This window comes from Zingiber officinale, chromosome 4A, assembly GCF_018446385.1.
Source record: "Zingiber officinale cultivar Zhangliang chromosome 4A, Zo_v1.1, whole genome shotgun sequence".
NCBI lineage: Eukaryota > Viridiplantae > Streptophyta > Magnoliopsida > Zingiberales > Zingiberaceae > Zingiber > Zingiber officinale.
Genome location: NC_055992.1, coordinates 116,482,233 through 116,502,044, shown reverse-complemented (window position 1 = coordinate 116,502,044; position 19,812 = coordinate 116,482,233). Strand labels below are relative to the sequence as shown.

The 19,812-nt window shown below is 36.8% G+C and overlaps 2 protein-coding genes across 3 annotated transcripts; both read right to left on the bottom strand.

The window, feature by feature from the left end:
- Positions 1 to 7,438: 7,438 nt before the first annotated feature.
- Positions 7,439 to 12,746, bottom strand: LOC121970714 (caffeoylshikimate esterase-like). The gene is made up of 8 exons (XM_042521605.1): positions 12,613 to 12,746; positions 10,044 to 10,073; positions 9,583 to 9,709; positions 9,350 to 9,496; positions 9,117 to 9,247; positions 8,903 to 9,040; positions 8,641 to 8,739; positions 7,439 to 7,692 (listed from the first exon to the last, which is right to left on the bottom strand). Exons 1-8 carry the CDS (start codon positions 12,625 to 12,627, stop codon positions 7,474 to 7,476), a joined length of 906 nt encoding a protein of 301 aa, XP_042377539.1. The 5' UTR covers positions 12,628 to 12,746; the 3' UTR covers positions 7,439 to 7,473.
- Positions 12,402 to 15,600, bottom strand: LOC121970713. 2 transcript variants are annotated; one of them, XR_006109001.1, is made up of 5 exons: positions 15,254 to 15,600; positions 15,037 to 15,168; positions 14,108 to 14,491; positions 13,086 to 13,205; positions 12,402 to 12,971 (listed from the first exon to the last, which is right to left on the bottom strand). XR_006109001.1 is itself a non-coding variant. In XM_042521604.1 (5 exons), exons 1-4 carry the CDS (start codon positions 15,367 to 15,369, stop codon positions 13,090 to 13,092), a joined length of 771 nt encoding a protein of 256 aa, XP_042377538.1. In that variant the 5' UTR covers positions 15,370 to 15,598; the 3' UTR covers positions 12,402 to 12,971; positions 13,086 to 13,089. The 2 variants fall into 2 exon arrangements, 1 of the variants encoding a protein (XP_042377538.1); XM_042521604.1 differs by having other exon boundaries at positions 13,086 to 13,228; positions 15,254 to 15,598.
- Between the last annotated feature and the right edge of the window lie 4,212 nt (positions 15,601 to 19,812).

Here is a 19,812-nt window from a genome sequence, read left to right as displayed (position 1 = left end):
AGAGGCAAGAAAGAAGAAACCAGTGCCTCAGCTATATCACTGAGCGAATTAGAAGTAGCTAATTGAAAATAAAATAAAATAGCGGCTTCGATCAGTAAAGTTGTTGTTACAATTAGAAGCATTTGGGTGAGAATGAAGAACGTTGAAGTGTATTTTTGTTAAAAATGCTTTCTCTAGAATTGGACCAAGTTGTTTCGATAATTTGATAGTGTAACTGGACTTGAAGACGGAGCTATTACTCATTTCATTTATCTAAATTTTAAAATTTTAAAAACAGATAATATATTCCTGCAACCCTCCTTAATATATCTATATTCTCATATTTAAATTTGATAGAGTAAATTGAAGTAATGAATTTTGAATTTATAAAAATTTGATTAAATTTGATAGTGTATACTTTTTCATTATACCTCTGTTTCTTTCTGAGTTTAAATTTTTTCTTTCCGCGTTCAAATTTTTTTTTTCAGTCCATTCCGAAATTTACTATTAAGCTATCGAATCTAAATCTGAAAGTATAGATACATTAAAAAAAAAATTAAAACTACATTAATTTTGATTGAAAATGATTTAATATTTTCTATATTTATCAATAAATTTTTTCTCAAACTCATTTAAAAATTTAAAATTTTGATATTTTTTAAATTAGGAGAGTCTATGAACCCATTGATTATCATTGTCATAAAAACTTATTAGGAGTGTGTGACAAATTTAATTAAATTTTTATAAATTCATTACTCTCAATTTACACTATCAAATTTAAGAGGCAGGATTTTTTGGACCACTTTTTATGGTTCAGGGGATGTGTCATTCATATTTATAGTAAGATCGTGATCGTGATTCGACCGCAATTGGTTGTGATCCCTTCCTGGGTTCACCGCCCCCATCAGGTTATAGTTTGGTTCAGAGCGGACGGTCGGAGGCTGCCCGAAGGACACCCTCGCTCGGCGCCAAGTAACCTGGCCACTTATCCACCATCGGAGGCCTTCGGGCGGCCTCCGGCTGCCCGCTCCGAATCAAACTATAACCTGGTGGGGACAGTGAACCCAAGAAGAAATCGCAACTAATTACGGGTGGATCACGATCACGATCCAACTGTAAATACGAGTGGCACATCCCCTGGATTACAAAAAAATGGTCCAGGAGATCTGCTCTCCAAATTTAAATATGATGACATAGATATATTAAGGAGGGTTGCAGGAATATATTAATTTTAATTTAAAGTAATTCAAAAAAAATTTAAGTTCATCAACCAATTTTATCTAAAATAATTGATGGATTTCGTTTTATAGTAAAAAAGTATTAGAGTTATAAAGTGAAGGTCGAATAATAACACAGCCAAACCTTCCCCTCAGTGTAAACATACAAACTTTTTCCTCCCTCTAATATGAAATTCTTGATTCCGTCCTTACTATATATATTCTTATATTTGAATTCGACAACTTAAATGGATATAGTAAAAAATTCAACAATTTATCAAGAATGTAAGTAGATTTCTGAATTGACCAAAAGACATACGTTACTTTAGTATTTACCAAAATGCACACTCAATTATGTGATTTTTTCATTCTACCCCTATGTTTAAACTAACTTTTTCTTTTATCTTTCTTCTCTCCTATGCGTGCAAACTCTCTTTTCTTCTCTCTTTTCTCTTTTTTTGCATGCATAACGTGAGTCTAATATGCAAATCATATCAGACTCTTAGCGTTTAGGGTTTAGCTAATTCATTCGATAAGATTTTAACACATCCAGCTAAAATGAAATAAACAATGAAGGGCACCATTGAAATCCTTGTAATATCAGAAATTCATAAGACATGAAATTGTTGCAATATGAGGTCTCTACATTGATTAACGAATTTTGACTGAAACCCACTAATTGACCTGGAGATCTCATATTGCAACCATTTCATGTCCTATGAATATTTGCGGTTACAAGTGTTGGAGCAATCTAGGTGCCCTAGGTTTTGATGTTTGGACAAAGGTTTAAGTTAGGTTTATTATTGTATTTAATATGTATTGTGAGTGTGCAGGATACAGGTACAACAACGAAAGTCCAAGTGTAATCTTGGCAGAGGAGAAAAATCCAAGGATGAGTCTTGGCGGTGTAAGTCCAAGTATGTAGTCTTGACAACGTAAATTCAAGTGTGACTTGACAATGGATGAAGTCCCGGAGGTGAGGAGCCTCTTGGCAAAGGAAGACCCGAAAATAAGGACAAGGCCGAAGGAAGCACCAGAAGGCAAGACGTAAAGGATGGGGAGACATCCGAGGGACGCGAGGCTGATGGAGGAGGCTAGAAGGCTAGGTCTAGGTTGGTCAGCCGAGGACGAATGCTGAGTGATTGTACTCGGGACAAAATCCTATAGTTTTAGGATTTACTATAGAAGTATTGTAGCGATACTGTAGCAGTATTGTAGCGACATTGCAGCAGCAATGTTGCGACATTGTAGCAGCACTGTAGCACTCGACTAGTTACTGTAGCAGTCGACTGGTATAGTGTAACAGTCGACTGGTAGTCGGTCGTTGGGTAACGGTCAGTTTCACTTAAAGGACCAGTCGACTGGTGCATATACCAGTCGATTGGTAACGGGAAAACAGCTTAATGTTTTCCTCTTGAGCTCTATTTAATAGAGCTCGGGGTACTTGGGAATGATTGACGAAATAGAAATGGTTAATCCCTATTAGTAGTCTTCCAAAGCCTCCAAACTCTTCTTGTGATCTAAGAGTGTTTGGATCAAGGTTGTGGTGAGGTTTCTCCACCGAGAAAGAGGTTTGAGCTACCCAAGAGGTTCCGGGGAGTCATCCACCGACGGATTGAGATCGTCCACCTTAAGGACAGTAGTGGAGTAGGAGCCCTAATCTCCGAACCACGTAAACGCCTTGTGTTACGGTTTGTTTTTGGTTTATTATCTTTCCTTATTGTTTATAGGGTTTAGTTTTGTTCTTGTTAGTTTGTATTTTGTTTTCCGCTGCGTATTAACAAGTGTAAGAAGTAACGATTTGGGAGAGACGCTATTCACCCTCCCTCTAACGGCGTCAAGATTCCAACAATACGGAGTCTAATGGTCCTCTTCATTGCTTATTTCGATTTTCCCGAGGTGTTAAAATTTAAGAAGGAAAAACCGGTCAGAAATCTCATGTTGGGCCTTATATGAATCATATCAAACCCAACGTGGTGTTTCTTGCCAATTCTTCATATCAGACCTCTTGTCGATTCTTCCGTATTACATTTTAATACCTCCGGAAAAGCCGAGATAAACAATGGAGGTACAGTTGGATTTTTTTACAACCTCATAAATCCACATGACCTGAAATGGATCTAATTGGACCTATTTAGATCAATCAGTGAGTTTCAAATCATATCAAGTCTAATGTGAGGTTTCTTATTGATTTTTCTTTATTATATTTTAACATCTCTGGAGAAGCCGAAATAAACAATAAGGGGCACCGTTGAACTCTTTGCAACCTTAAAAATCCACAAGACCTAAAATGAGTCCAATCGAACATGTCTAGATCAATCAGTGAGTTTCGATTAAAACTCACTAATCGTCCTAGATATCACATATGACAATCATTTTAGGTTTTGTGAATTTCCAAGGTTGCAAAGAGTCCAACAGTGCACTTCATTGCTTATTTCAATTTCTCTAAAGGTGTTAAAATGTAATAAAGAAAAATCAGTAAGAAAATCCACGTTGGACTTGATATGTTGGACTCCTTGTAACTTAAAAAATCCATAAGACTTGAAATGGTTCCAATCAGACCTCTATAAGTCAATCACTGGTTTTTGGTCAAAATCCATTAATTAACCTAGAGATCTCAAATTGAACCATTCCAGATTCTGTCGATTTTTGAGGCGGTAAGGAGTTCAACGGTGCACTTCATGACTTATTTCTTCTTATCTAGAGGTGTTAAAATGTTTATCAAATGAATTAGCTAAACCCTAAACGTGGGTATGTAATGATTCTATATCAATCCAACGTGAGTTTGATATGAATCATATCAGGCCAATGTGGAATTTTTTACCGATTCTTCATATTAGGCCCAATGTAGGGTTTCTTGTCAAATTTTTTTATTACGTTTTAACATCTTTGGAGAAGTCGAAATAAACAATGGAATACAGCGTTGAACTCCTTGCAATCTAAGAAATTCACAGGACCTGAAATGAATCCAATCAGATATGTTTAGGTCAATTAATGGGTTTCGATCAAAATCCATCAATCGACCTAGAGAACTCAAATTGCAATCATTTTAGGTTCTGTGAATTTCTAAGGTTACAAGGAGTCCAACAATACTTCCATTTCTTATTTCAATTTATTTGGAGGTATTAAAATGGAATAAGAAATAATCGGTAAGAAATACTACATTAGGCCCAACGTAGGATTTCTTATCTATTTTTTCTTATTAAATTTTAACATCCCCGGATAAATCGAAATAAGTAATGGAAGCACCGTTGAACTTCTTGCTATCTCAGAAATCCACATGATCTAAAATGAATTTAATCGAATATATCTAGGCCAATCAATAGATTTTGATCAAAATCTATTGATTGACTTATAGACCTCATATTATAATTATTTTAGATTTTAGATTTTATAAATTTTTGAGATGGTAAGGATTTTAACATTTCAAGTCCTATGAATTTCTAGGACAATAAAAAGTCCAATCATATTTTTCAATATTTATTATTTTTCATAAAAAATATATATTAAAATATTAAACTTTAAACGCCAACGATCCGATATAAACAAAACAAAGGAAAGAGAGAAGTTGAGCAAGAGGAAAGAAAGAGAAAGTAAGGTGATGTTTGGTTTAGAGGTTTAGGAATGAGGGAATGGATTCATTCCCAAACATTGTGTTTGGTTGATGGGAATGGAATCAAGATTTTGGAATGAAACCAAAAAATTTAGGTATGGATGAAACTCACCCCCTCCCTTGGATTTTGATGGAATGAGAATAAAAATTAAGTTTTGGACGAAAATACTATTAATATATTTGTTCATTTTTTTTCATTTCACTCTCTCTCATCATACTTTCTCTCTCCTCATTCTATTATTACATTTTCTCTCTCAACGTATTTTCTCTTTCCTCATTTTCTTTCATCATACATTCTCTATTATTTTCTCTTTGTATTTTCTTTCATCACACACACTCTCTTATTATTTTCTCTCTTCATTCTCTTCTCATTTTTTCATCTTACTTTCTCTCTCATCATTTTTTTCTCTCTTCAATCTCTTTTATCATTCTCTCTCTATATTTTATCTCATCACATTTTCTCAAGTTTTGGCCCGAGTTAAATTACCGTAATAAATTTAAACCTTTAATTTGTATTAAAAAGCACTACTTAATTTTTCGAACTTTTGAATCCTGATCATCGGTTCAGTAAATGTCTGATTTTTTTTTTTAAAAATATAAATTATACTTAATTCTACTTTTGAATCTTGACCACGCGTAGCCCGTCTTCGTTCCTCTGCTCTTTAATTCTGACGGCGCTGCGTACCAACCCACACGTGTCGCGCGCATGGACCATCATTTCCCGCGACCGCGCATCCCTCACCGGGACGGGATATCGCTGTCACCTCCAATCAGGGAGCAGCTTACTATTGGTCAGTTGCTTACAAACTGGACGGATAAGCGCATTCGCTGTTTGAAATTCGATAGCGGATACTCGCCGGCCTTACCCCAAGGTGAACACGTGCTGACGCAGCATCCCAATCCATTTCCGCCAAGAAACCTCGTGCCTCTTTCCTTAAGCTACTCCGCAGGTGTATTTAAGGTAAACCCACCCCGCTACGCTGCGTCTCTTCTTTTCTTCCGATAATTTTGCATTAGGGTTAGGGATTTGATGGAGATACCTGTGGTGGCGGAGGCGCTGCGGATTCCCGGACTGGCCGCGCGCCTTCTCTCCGACCTCGCCGGCGCCTGGACTTCCGTCGCCCTCCTCGTCGCTGGGTTAGCCGCCTTCTATGGGTTCCTGCTCGCCCGCGCCAAGCTCGCGCTTCTCAGGTTCCGCCGTTCCGCATCGGCCATTTCGTTGCACTCCAATTTCTCCTTCTCCGGCGATGATGACGAGGACGATGACGAGTCCTCAGAATCGCCGTCAGATGAGGACGAGGAGGAAGATGATCCGCCGTCATCGCTCTTCGACGATTCGGCGTTGGGCAACAGCGGCGTGGACTGGAGGTGGGATGGCGGGTTTTTAGATCTGCCGTTAGGCGGCGCGGTGGTGAGGACGTGGGAGGGATTGGGCTTAAGGTTCGACCGCGCCGGAAGCGGCCTGATCTCGCTCGTGGACCTGAACCGCGGCGAGGTGCTCCGATCGTTCCTCGCGCATGTCCCGGCTGCGGCCGCGAGCCTGGCGTCCCCCGCGGTCGTCCTCTCGGCGGCTCAGGGCGCGGCGGCGGCGGCGGTCAGAGTGTGGGACGCCAGGGCGTCCGGCGAGCAGACCCCCGCGGCCTCCGCCGAGTGGCGGACCACCCGTTGGCGGCGGGTGGTGGGAGTTTCCGGCGGGGAGGGGAGGATTTACATGGGCGACGACGACGGGGTTGTTACGGCGGCGGACTTGAGAAGGGGCCGGTCGCCGCTAGTGGTGGAAACGTGGCGGGAGAAGAATTCACCGCTTTTGCCCTCGCCCAAATGATCAAATTGCTAAACTCATTCGTTACCATCATCATCATTATTTTTTTCCTTACAAAATCATTAAATTTCTCTCTTTGTAATTGTCTCGAAATTATTTGTTATTTTAAAACAAATTATTAGTGTTCATGATTTATCTCATAAAATGTAGCTCGGAAAATTTGTACATAAACTTTACAGTCTGTTTGAAATCCGGAATTGAATTCCTATTATAATTGGAATTCAATTCCATAATTTAGAATGAATTTTTGAGATTGATTTAATATGAAATTCAATTCAAATTCCATTTAAAACGTGAATAGTAAATCAGATTAGATTTGGATAGAAATTTACCATTATCCTTTTAACTTAAAATCCTTTTATCCATCTGTTGACTTTCTTATTTTCTCCTGTTTTTTTCCCTGTGCGTCGTTTCTCTTTGTGTCAAAAACTTCTCTTTGTACCGTTTCTCTCATGCGTCACCTTCTTCATACTGCTATCTTAATTGTGCAATCCCTTCTTTCTATTTTCTAATACATTAATTATGAGGATAAAATGATAAATGTATAAAAATAGAATTCAATTCAAATAGATTCCAAATTAAAGAATTTAATTCTATTCTATTATTCATTAATCCATTCCAAAAGGAATTGAATTAATTCCGGCCAAAATTCAATTTAGAATGGAATTAAATTTAATTTCTTCACTTGGTCTTATTATGGTATCGCGGTCACTGTAACACATCGAATAATTCAGAATTAACATTAATAAATGCTGGAGAATCATATAAGAATGAGCAGTTTTCGATATGAATTACCCTCGGCTCCCAACGTTGTTTATACCCTAGTATTAATTATTTTGGTGTTAAATTTTTTCAACGTGATTGTTCAGCCAAGAGATGATATCGCCAAAAACCTGATAAATAATCTCATCAGGCTCGCCCTCTAGAAGCGCATGATATGAATCCTTGTAAAGATGCAGTTTCTTGTCGGTGCTGCGAGCTTGCTCATACAGAGCCTTGCTAACTGAAGGATCGGTCACGATGTCAGCCTCGCCGTGAAGGATTAGTAGTGGTAGAGATACCTGACGAGAAACTTGATTGGTGTTAAATTCAGATGTTACAAATGAGAGCATACTATCCTACAACGTAGGTGCTAGTTAAATCTTAATTCTTAAATTCTAAAATCACTTGAAAATAATTATAGAAGCTACTTAATAACTTTTACACATTATAGCATAGCATCATAACTATTATAAGACTATCAAATAAGGAATATTCTGGGAATAAAATTTTTGATGAAGTGTTCCTTTGATTGATTGATTTATTTTTTTTAAAAAAAGAAGCTTCCTTTTTGATTATTTACAGAATTTGGGGCATCCTTTGGATTTTTGTCCAAAAATTTTTAGAGTTCATCTCTTGTTTCTTAGTTCCTATTGTTAGTACATGGTTTTACTCTATGATGACTGAGTCCATTTAATCAAATATATATCAAATTTTGAACTTTAAAGAAAGATGACTGAGTCCATCTCTTGTTTCTTAGTTGCCCATGTATACAATTATTTCTTATTTTTCTTGAAACCTCACGCATCCATCTTAGGCTCTTAGCACTGTAATATTTACTTTACTACATTAACTTTTTCATGTGAAGTTTCCTAACCATCCAACACTTTGAATAAAGTATGATGGATCATTTCACATCCTTATTTCTATTTCCTGTTAGTACAAGGAGACATAATGTTCACATCTAGAAGCTCCTCTCTTCAATCACCTACTGTTGCTCCAAGTAATGAGTGTCACTGTCTTGGCAGATTAGATTCTAATAAATCTAGAATTCATATGGAATATCATGTCCATTAATTGGTATCACTTCAATGGATTTTCCATTTTTGCCCTAAATTCACTACAAGAATAATCTAGGGATACGTCTTATTAGATAAATAACATTTGTAATTCATATTTCGACAAATGCTAGATGGAGTATTAAAAGTAATAGCAAAACCTGTAAACAAAATTATTAGTCATGCTCATACCTCATGCAATCGCTGCTCTATCTCCTGGGTTGTTCTCAGCATTTCCACTGCTGTTCTCAGGCGCGGATTTCCCTTATAAGCAATGGCATTATATTTGGTCTGCAATCAAAAGACACTGTTTTATGTATCACTTATATGTTATGTGGTTCTGAGAAAAGGACAAATTGGACAAAAGAATCGAGAATTTTATAGAATAATACCAAGAATCATATGGGAAGCAATAAGAGATGAATGAATAATCTGATCAAAGTTTCAGACTGACCTGCTGTAATTTCTTTGGATCTCTAAAAGCCATTTCTCCTAAATCCTTTTGAGGAACTAATTTCCTTTCTGGTAGAAGTTTAGCTATACCGATGAGGAATTGCTTCACAGGCCATGGAGGAATAACATTATCTGCTATCTAATATTAAATACTTCATTTTAGGGAACACAGGTCGAACGATGAAAGTCCAAAAGATTCATGTCAAATATTTTACCTTGCACATTGGTGCTACTAAAATTGCACCAGTCCAAGAATCTGGTTGTTTGAAATGCACCTTGAGAACCACAGCTCCGCCCATTGACTCACCAAACAGAAAGCTCGGAAGGCCATGGTACTCAGGCTTCTCTGCCATCCAAATAAAGCACGAATTTGCAATTTCAAAGGTAGCAAATTTCTAGTGGCAAAAAAATTGAGCACTTCAAAAACTGAAGAGTAAAGGTGACCCACCTTTGATTTTGGAAAAGTGCTCCACGACATCATTTACAAGACTATCGAAGCTTGGTATATAGCCATGAAGTCCTTCTGAAAGACCAAATCCAGGGTAGTCCATAGCAAAAACTCCAAAGCCACATGATGCTAGCTTCCTGGCAACACCTGAGTATTGCAACATGCAGACAATTAGAAGGCAAGTAAATCATTGCCAGAAACATGGCAGAGATAAATACAGACAGAAAGCAAACCTTCGAAGAAAAAGGTACAGGTGTCTCCATAGCCGTGACAGAAACAAACAAGAGCCTTGATAGAAGAATTTTCAGGAAGCCAGCTTTTGGAGAAAATTTCTACTCCTCTAGAGTTCACCTCATATAACTGCATAGAAATACTACAATGTTCATTCCCTAAAATAAGATAGGATGAACATGACCTCTAATTAATATCGAAAGATCTAACAGATACCAAAAGTTCAGGATTGACATGAAATCCAATCTACCAATAAGCAAGAATGTAGAATACTAATATTGAGGGATAATTTACAGTTTACTCTTTAACGCTGAAGATGTAAAGATCTAGCAATCCATAGTAACAAGCATAAGCCAAGCATACAGAGAAAGAAGGAAAGGAAAGAGGACAAGAAGATGAAAATTGAAGCAGAAGCAAACCTGCAAAGGATTCTATTTTCAAGCAAAAAAAAAAATGATCTCACCTCTTCTGTCTTTAATCCATCATACTGTGCCTGCAAGTAATGACACAAAGAAGTTATAAATAAACTTTCTTCATGAAGAACTGAACTGAATCATGAAATATTTGAAGAAAAATCAATCTAAATTGACTACTTGTGGAGATTTACTCTCCATATTGCAGCAAAATATATTGCTACAGGGAAGGTACGGTATGTGCAAAAATCTGTTTTCAAACACATTAATTAAAAAGCATACTTAAAAGAATAAAAAATGAATTACTATAGAAAAACTCATTCCTCTTGGAAGCATCCAGAGGCCCCATCTCCAGAGGAAGAGTTCAAAATAAAGCAGAATCTGTGGTTAAGTGCCGTCAAATCTATTGAAAGCCCAGTGCTTTCTCGCTCGAACAAATCAGAGAGACAACGCGTCACAATTAAATCACGTTACAATTGCATTTCTGTCTTTTCAAAACTCAAAACCCACATGTTTCAACTTTCAACAATAAACAAACCCTAAGACCGATAGATTGTCGTATATCATCACCAAACAGGCGAGGAGGCAAAAGAAGATCTCTACTATCAGCTAACAAGTTCCCGATGCGAAAAGTACCTTGAGGAGGCAATGGTCGATCCCGAGCTGGACGCCCTTGAAGGCTTCGCGGATCCTCCGGCGGTCGCGCGCGTCGTTCAGCTTCGTCTCCGACACCATCCTCGCGAGCTCATCGTCCACGCCTTCCCACCTCATCCCTTCCCCTCACTCTCCCCCTTTCTCTCTTCTCTCTCTCAATTACCGATCCGAAACGAAGAAGAAATTGAGAAATCGCCCTGCGAATGCAATAGGCGAAGAAAGAAATGAGGCGGAGCGGAGGATGGGAAAAGAAAGGTGGCGAAGAGTCTTCTCCACGGAAAGAAATCAAAGAGGAAGGAAAGCGATTTCTCCAATTCAAGGCCCTCTACACGACGACCCATTGTTGTACCCGCGAGCCACACAAAGGAGTAGGTGGGGCCGGTCTTGTGTACGAGTGTCAATTCCAGACAATAACCACGACTTCAAGCGACATAATTTTAGGGAGGGAAAATGACGTGGCAATAAAACAAGCATATTAATAAATACCGCATTAAGTAGTGATCACACTTAATTATAAATTAACTAGCATATATATATCAATGAGTCTCTTAATTGCCCAAGAGTGATGGTGCCACAATTAGACCTCTAAATAGTCAATTAGACGTTTAAGATTTAAATATCAACTTGTAATATATTATAATAATTTTTCTCTAATAGGATAACAAATCTAAGAATACTATTATTTGAATAAATTCTCATAAATATTTTTTAATTTATTTTGATGATCGATAAATTTTTTTATAAATCTAAATCGATCATCATTATTTGTAAGCAGTGTGCCCATACAATTATAGTTCAATTCTTTTCCAGGAGATATCAAACACCTACAATACTTGAACTACTCATACTGTTCGATCATCCGTTCAAATTTATCTATACTATACAAATTTACCTAGTGATGGATCCGCGAAGTAGAGCCATCCATATTCAAAAATAATTAGATCACGAGAACTAGATATCCTAGTAAAAAAACAAAGATATCTCTTTTAGATTAACACCTAATTACTTTTAAATATTAATTATTAGACCCCACGTGCAACTTACTAACAATATATTGTAATTTTTTTTAATGAAATTTTGGCACCTACAGGTTGGCCATGTTCATAAGATCTGTTTGAATTTTCATTTGAGAAGCAGACAAGCTTAAATTTTGCACCGTCACTGCATTGATGGTTAATGTGATTTGAGTTCCAAAATTATGTACTTATCTTACATAATCTTGACTGAGGGACCATGTTGCCCTCTTGATGTGCGTGTGTAAAATACATCATGAGTCACTTGATCCCAAATAAAAGCCCACTGTACACAAAATCTCTTATAATTTACCTCCCTCCCTTATAAATCGTATAAACCCATCCTTAAAAAAATCCCAAAATAAAAACTATCATCTTCTACTACGGTACCTAAACAAGGACAATATTCACGCTCGCGGACTTGCCCTCTCCATCGAGTAATTCTAAATGGCATTTAAGTGAGGGGCGAATCATAGCACTCCATTAATGGCCAACCTCAAAAGCCGAGGCCTACCCCATTAGAAATGTTAAATTCAACTTTCTTCAATCTCTCTGCTTAGCAACAAACTATTCTTCCGCTTAGAACTACTCGATCGAGTAGTTCTAACGGAAATTGAAGTGAGGGCAGGATCATAGCACTCCGTTAAAGGTCAACCTCAAAAGTCGAGGCCAACCCCATTAGAAATGTTAAATTCAACTTTCTTTAATCTCTCTGCTTAGCAACAAACTATTCTTCTTTCATCATCAAATTCTCTTACACTCAAAACATAATAATAGAATATTCAAAATGTACAATAACAAATTTTCCGTCATATAATTCAAACAGTTTTACCAAATAATTTGTTTACTAGTGCAAAAATAGATGAATGCTTTCAAGATAACTTCTATCAGTTGGAACAAATTATTTACTTCGTAGAATATGTTAAAAGCAAAGTCCTCTGAGGCAACTGACCTCGTAAGCTTGCATTCTTCATTTGTAAGATATCTAATAGGGCAGTCGGGTGCTCGAGTTCAGTTAAAATGGATTCCAGAAAAATGGTCTTATCTTGCATTGCAAGAGTTTGTTTCCATGACTTAAACTTGTAACCTCAAGATCACATAATAACAACTTTATAGTTGTGCCAAAGCTCCCCTTCATCATTTGAATATTTCTTTTCGAAGAAGCCATATGTAGTGATGTTGAAAGTGGGGTAGCAGAACGAAAGCAAGCCCAGAGTATCACATCCTTGTGGAATAAGATTTCCCAAAGCTCGGGGGCACTGATTGTTCTTCTGTGTGACTTACAATTCACACCAGGCGTGGAATTTAGTCCTATGATGAGCGTAGTACATATGGTGAAATTGTAATGTATGGCTAACCCTACAGGCTACATCCACTTAAACTATTATTGTACACATAAATATAGGAACTATGAACAGAACCTACCTCATCATGGCAAGGTTGGAATTGATCCTTTCTCCATTGAAAAGAAGCTTGCCCGTCCATTGTTGACATAGCAATACTTCAACCGGAAACCATCACACTCCTCCTCCAGGTTTTCTAATTCTGATATTGAAGGTGGATTGTCTCTTAAAAATAGAAAACGTAAAAGAAAATCATGAATCATTTGAGGATAATGTTGAAAGAGACTTAATATACTGCTTACTGCATGCAGTATATAATTAGAAGTTGGAAATTTCTGTATGAAAAACTAGTAAAATGAACAAAAAATAGCAAACCAAATGACCGCTTCTTTCTTAGAGGATTCCAAACAAGAAGTATCCTAAATATCTATGACAATACAGGAAAAGAGGCATTTGGTATGTACCACCTAATATCGTAGACACATTATCTTTCCAAGTGTTTAAATATATTTGACTTGTATGATTAGGCCTTTGACCATGATTCATTGCTCGGTGGGCAAAACAAACAGCAGAGATCACAAAAGGTGAACTTTAAGTCAAATATGAGTAAAGACAACAAAGTTTGCACGACTTAATAAAAATAGCAATTAGTTAACTAGTTTTTGGAACAAGGTTCAAATGCTAAATGAGAAGTCAAATTTGAAAAACTAAGAGACCACTTGTCAAGACACAATGATGCAATTCATGAATGCATGTTCAAACTTCAAATGGCAAAAGGGATTAATGTAAAGCAGCAAGTAGTCGAGTTGGATGGACAAGAAGTATATTATCTTGGATTAGTAAAAGAATAAGTTTACTGATCTATATGCATATTTGCTCATGCATAGATAGCCAATATAAAATTGTTTTCAGGAAATAATGAAACACTGCTTCAAGATTTTAGTATCTAGCAATTACTATATATTTGAATGAAGATAGCTAACTCTACAATTGGTAATACCATGATTTCTCAATAGAAATTAATCAAATATAGAATGGAAATTTGAAAGTATCAGATAACTTATCGAATAAATACTTCAAATAGATACATGTTATATTAGGTACCTTAATAAACACAGCAGGAAATCTGGATCACCAGGGGAAGATTTTCTGAACTTGCTGTTAGGCAAGTAAACATTATACAATGGCTTCAGGTTGTTGATTCGCATTCCTTCTAACAAGTCAGAAATTAAATCTAGGCCATCATAAGTTCCCTTATTTTTATATGTTGAAGAATTGAAGCTACAAGAGATTCGATCATTCTTAGATGTCCAAGAGGTGTCACATCGCTGAATTATGTAGCCAAGGGATTTCAGATGCTTATATGCCTGAAAAGACTCCCATGAACACCCAAATTTAGCTCCTATGACCTTCTCATAAATATCTCCAACACTGAGTTTCTTATCATTAGGACTTGTGAGAATTAATGCCCCTTTTTCAGCCAAAAACCTATAAAAAACAAATAGCTCTGAGAGATAGATAAAGGTAGAAAAAAAAATAATTAATTTACTTGAAGAACAAATTGCTTTCAGTATGAAAAAATGGATGTCTTTATTGCTAAACTTTGAGAATCTAATGACTCAGAAAAAATAATAATCATGCAATTCAGATGAAGATCAGAGTAGTGAGACTGCCATGGGGGCAATAAATGGCATAGAATGATATCTAGCTTCTTCCATCTAAAGTTTGCTAAGCCAGAACAGATAGTAACATATAAAGGAAAATGAAATGCAGATATATTAAATGGTAAATTTTCTAGGACAATATACGCTCCTTTTTGAGATTAGTCCAACAACTTTGAAAAAAGGCTACTGAAGGTGAATGTAGAGATTTCATACCCCCCAAAAATGTAACTTTATTGTCCTTTTATCTAATCAGGAAACTTTGCCTGACAGTCTAAATAAACCAAACAAAAAGGTTGATTACCAACAAGTTATAGACGATAAAAAAAATCTCATCCATGAAAAATAACCCAACCGAAAAAAGAGACTCACAATATTTCTTCAATGTGGCAATAGAGCTTGTTAGTTTTTGCTACACCAGTGGTGGACCACAAGCTTCCCTTCTTTTCCACTATCTCCCCCATACCCATCTCTTCAACCCAAAGAGCCTTGGATACTTCACTCCTTCAATTAAAACGAATGCAGCACAAGTCGGCTGTAGTTCTTAATTGCATCGACAAACGTTTTGCAAGGGTACAAGGAACTTTACCGGAATTGATGCTTAGAAGGTGAAGGCTTGTTGACGCTATTAGAAAGGAAAGGGTTTCGATGGTGCTCTTCGTCTTCATCTTCGTCCTTTGCTCCCCATCCTCCTCCGCCTTCCATTATTCTTCAGATAAATTAGGCGGCGCTCGCGAGCGGTGGTGGCGACCGGCGCCGGGAAATCGCCGAGCTTCGGATGGAGGACAGCACCGACCAGACGCGAGCGAAGGCGGTGGGGAGGTGGAACGCCGTCGATGAGAGCCGCTCCGGTTCGGGGAAGGCGGCGGAGATGGGGACTCGAGGGTTTCTGTTGGGATTTCGGACGGGTCAAGGAAAATCAAATAAATATTAACCAAAGCAAATCAAATCGAATAATTTTTAAAAACTATAATTAAAGTAAATATTGGTTTTCACACTCTGATTTTTTTTTTTTTGCTTTTTAAATATTTTTTATTTATCTTAAATATCATTTTAGTATTAGATACATTTTATTCACTATTTTTTACAAAATAAATATTGAAAAAAATATTTTTCAAATTTCATTATTTATTTTTTTAAAAATTATTTATTTATTTTTATATAATTTTAGTATACATATCCTCGAATTAAGGTTCATATACGCTAGACTAAATTTGAATTTAAGTTTATAGTTTGATTTTATTTGAATTTTCCTAGCCAAATTCTACGCCGCACCAATCGGTCTCTCATCAACGGTTGTACTTGATTATGAAAACTTAGGATCATTCGACTCGGTCCATCTTAAACTAATCTGATCCGAAGATCTCTCTCGACCATATTCACCCTCCCACCACACCTTATAAAACCCCCCTCCCCCTCTCCTTCATTCGTCGAAGCCAACTATTTAACCATCAATCAGAGGGATTAATTAATCATAATCCTCGCTTAATATATCCATTTTCCCTCGTCATTAATTAATTAATTAATTAATATATCGCTAATTAGTAATGGCGGAGACTAAGATGGTTGTGGTTGCCTTCCTCCTCGTCGCCATGCTCGTGGCCTCATCGGCGCCGGCCGTCGAAGGCGCCCACTGCTTACGCGACTGCTTCGCCCGCTGCCCCGAAGAAAGGGACAACACCGTCACTTCCTGCCACGACTTGTGCGTGCAATCCTGCATCATCCCCCGACGGAAGCGTTAACTGAAGCGAGCTCGATCCGGGCGGCGGCGAGGAACGTCTCTTCTTCATTGATTCAATTGGGAATAAACTTGTATTAATTGCTGGTCATTGGATTTGCCATTATATAACTGTTATCGATGCTGAGTGATCATTATTTGGAAGGATTCTTTTGTGGCTTGGTTTCTTCAAATTATTATCGTTATGGAGAAATTTGGATGTTTGTGGCCGGAGAGCTCTTCGATCGTCTCCAAGTCTTAAAAATAAATTCCTATCCTAAGTAAACACCTAGTGCTAGTCTTGCTCCGGCATGGCCCTTCCGATGCCTCAGACTTTCTAAGAAAAAATTAGAGATGTGGTGGAGTGAAATACATCGTTGATGAGGAAAATTATAAATATTCCTAACTCCCATTAGGATGAGATGAGATCCTCTGTTCCACTTTTTCGGAACAGATCACATTAGATTATATATTTTTGAGATTTGACATGATTTAATGTGATCCGTACTATATGTGAATGCAAAGACTTGCATATTCATTCTTCTTTCGGCTCAACTAGACCTTAGTCGGTTCGGCCTAAGTGTTGACCTTTTGTCTCAAAAATATAAAATTGTCCCTCTTATCTCAAGTTATGATATGATATCAATTATGTTCTTTTTTATTTTAATATTATATAGACCGAGTTTTTTTGAATTAGTCCAACTATAATAAAAAAAAAACTGCTATTTAGGGACAAAATTTGGATGAATTTGATAAAAAAATTCATAGCAAAATTTTCTGCGACGAATTTTGGGACGAAATTATATTCGTCCCAAAAATGGTGTTGCAAAAAGTTAGCGACAAATACATAATTTTCGTTAATTGGAAATTTTTACGACAAATTTAAATTTTCGTCGCAGAATTCGTTGCAAATCTGCAACGAATATTTATTCATTGCAAATTTTATAATTTTATGTCTGCGACAAACATATACTTTTGTCTTTTGTCGCAAAAAACGTTGCCTAATTACAAATAACCAGAGGAAAAAAACCCTATTTTCGTCGGGAATTTGCGACAAAAACACATTTTCATCGCAAATCTGTAACGAATTCAGATTCGTCGCAAATTTGGGACGAATCTGGATTCGTCGCAAATTTGGGACGAATCTGGATTTGTCGCAAATTTGGGACGAATCTGGATTCGTCCCAAATTTGCGATGAATATGAATTCGTCCCAAACATTTGGGACTGGTTCCCAAAAATGTCGCGTTAACCACGTCGAGCAGAAAAAAACTATTTGCGACGAATTTTGGGACGAATCTGAATTCGTCCCAAAAGTTGTTCCTAATTTGTGACGTAATACTTAATTTTGTCCCAAATCTGCGACGAATTCTGGGACAAATCTTGATTCATCGCAAAATTTGTTTCTTTTGCGACAAAAAACTAATTTTTGTCCCAAATCTGCGACGAAGTTTGGGACGAATTTTACAATAAATTTGCGACAAAGATATATTTGTCACAAAATTTGTCCCAAAAAAAAAAAATTCCAAAAACTGTTTTTTGATTTTTCTGTTTACATATATTACAATTACAACATCTTTAACAAATTATATCCAATACATCCATATACGACATCCAAACAAATCATCTCAAAACTAAATACATCATATCCAACACATCCATAATCCATATATCTTATATCCAAACAAATCATCCCAAAATAAACACATCATATTCATATATACAACTAACCAAAATCCAAACAAGTTCAACAACTCATAATATCAAACATGAAAGTTCTATAATAATCCAAACAACAAATGTAACAAGACATCCAAAGGAAAATAAAATACATATCGTCATGTCTCAGGAGCTTCGGTCGCCTTCCGTGCTTCTTTTCCTACGTCAAATTATAAACAAACAATAAGTAACATTTATAACTAAAAAAATCTATCAAACATATTAATGATATTTGTATCTAACATTTACATACATGAATGAAATTTGTTATTAAGATTATTTGTCATAACATGGAAAGTATCATCATGACATAAAATGAAAAGTATCAATGTGAAATTAAAGTTGTTTGCAATTCATATCCTTTGTTCAAGCCTCATGTTCATATATACAAATAACCAAAATTCAAACAACAGGTTCAACAAATTATCTCAAAACTAAACACATCATATTCATATATACAACTAATTCCATTGGAACAATTTTTATGTGATTTAATATCACAGATCAGTGATTATTCTCATTGTTATATACCTTGATGATTACCAATCAACTTACTAATATGCAATCATAATAGTATTCTTGTAAATTGGACTATATTTCCGTGTTTACTAAATTAAATATCTTGTTTCACGAATGTGAGGATCCTACAGTTTGACAAAAAAAAATAGGATCTTGGAGCCCCATATGAGCAAGTAACTGTCATAGAGACTCAAATTATATACCTAAGGAGAAATTCAATAAATTTTAATAGGACGGTTGGCTCAATGTTTCAATCCACATGCTAGCATCTTAATCTCTAATTGCATATCCTACCTTTTAATTTAAGATTCATTAATCTACTTAAATTTCTTCAAATATATATATATATAACAATTTTGTTTAATCACCAGCATCCATATCTTCAAACAAGCTACAATAACATTCTGTTTTGCCAACATACTGTTATACGTGAAGGTTCATAATTGAATCATTTTGCAATGAAATAAAATTAGGTAGACCTGTAATTTTGAGTGTTTAGTAAAAGTTCTATTTGATCAAGGTTTTATTTCAGTCAAATTTCTCCTAAACCTCTTTAAGTTATTTAGGCTTCAATGAAATCATTGTCATCGACAAACAAGGGCATTCAAGGAGCTTCAAACAAGGAAATTGATAATGAAATAAGTACATTGATAATCCTTTTACTACTTGTGTGGTTAATTTTATATAGTTAAATGTGTGTATAAGTGCTCTTAAAAAGAGCACATCAGTATACTCACATTAGTATATATATTACATATATACTGATCCGGTGGTAAGGACGGGGGACCCTCGTTGGCGGGAGGTCAACGACACGTGGAGGTCAATGGTCAAGAGGGTCAACCCCAAGGTCGTGCCGAGCGGAGTACCGGGCCGACCAAGCATCCGATGATCGAACATCCGGCCAAGAGTCTCCCGGACGGGATGAAAAACAGCCGACCAGGGGTCGGGTTTCCGATGCTCGGTAAAAGAGTCTCCGAGCGGAGCCGCTCGGCCGAGCCACAGGACAATAAGACACAATCCCATCCGAGCACATAAGCAGGGCTTCCCCGCCCGGTCCGAGGTATGCGCATTCCCGGAGGCCAAGAGCACCGAGCGACCGGTCCGCTCGGCCCGGGAATAGGCAAGAGGCGCAAAGGGACAAAAGGGACAGTTGGTAACATCATCCTCGAGACACCTGCCGCCGACAAACAGCAT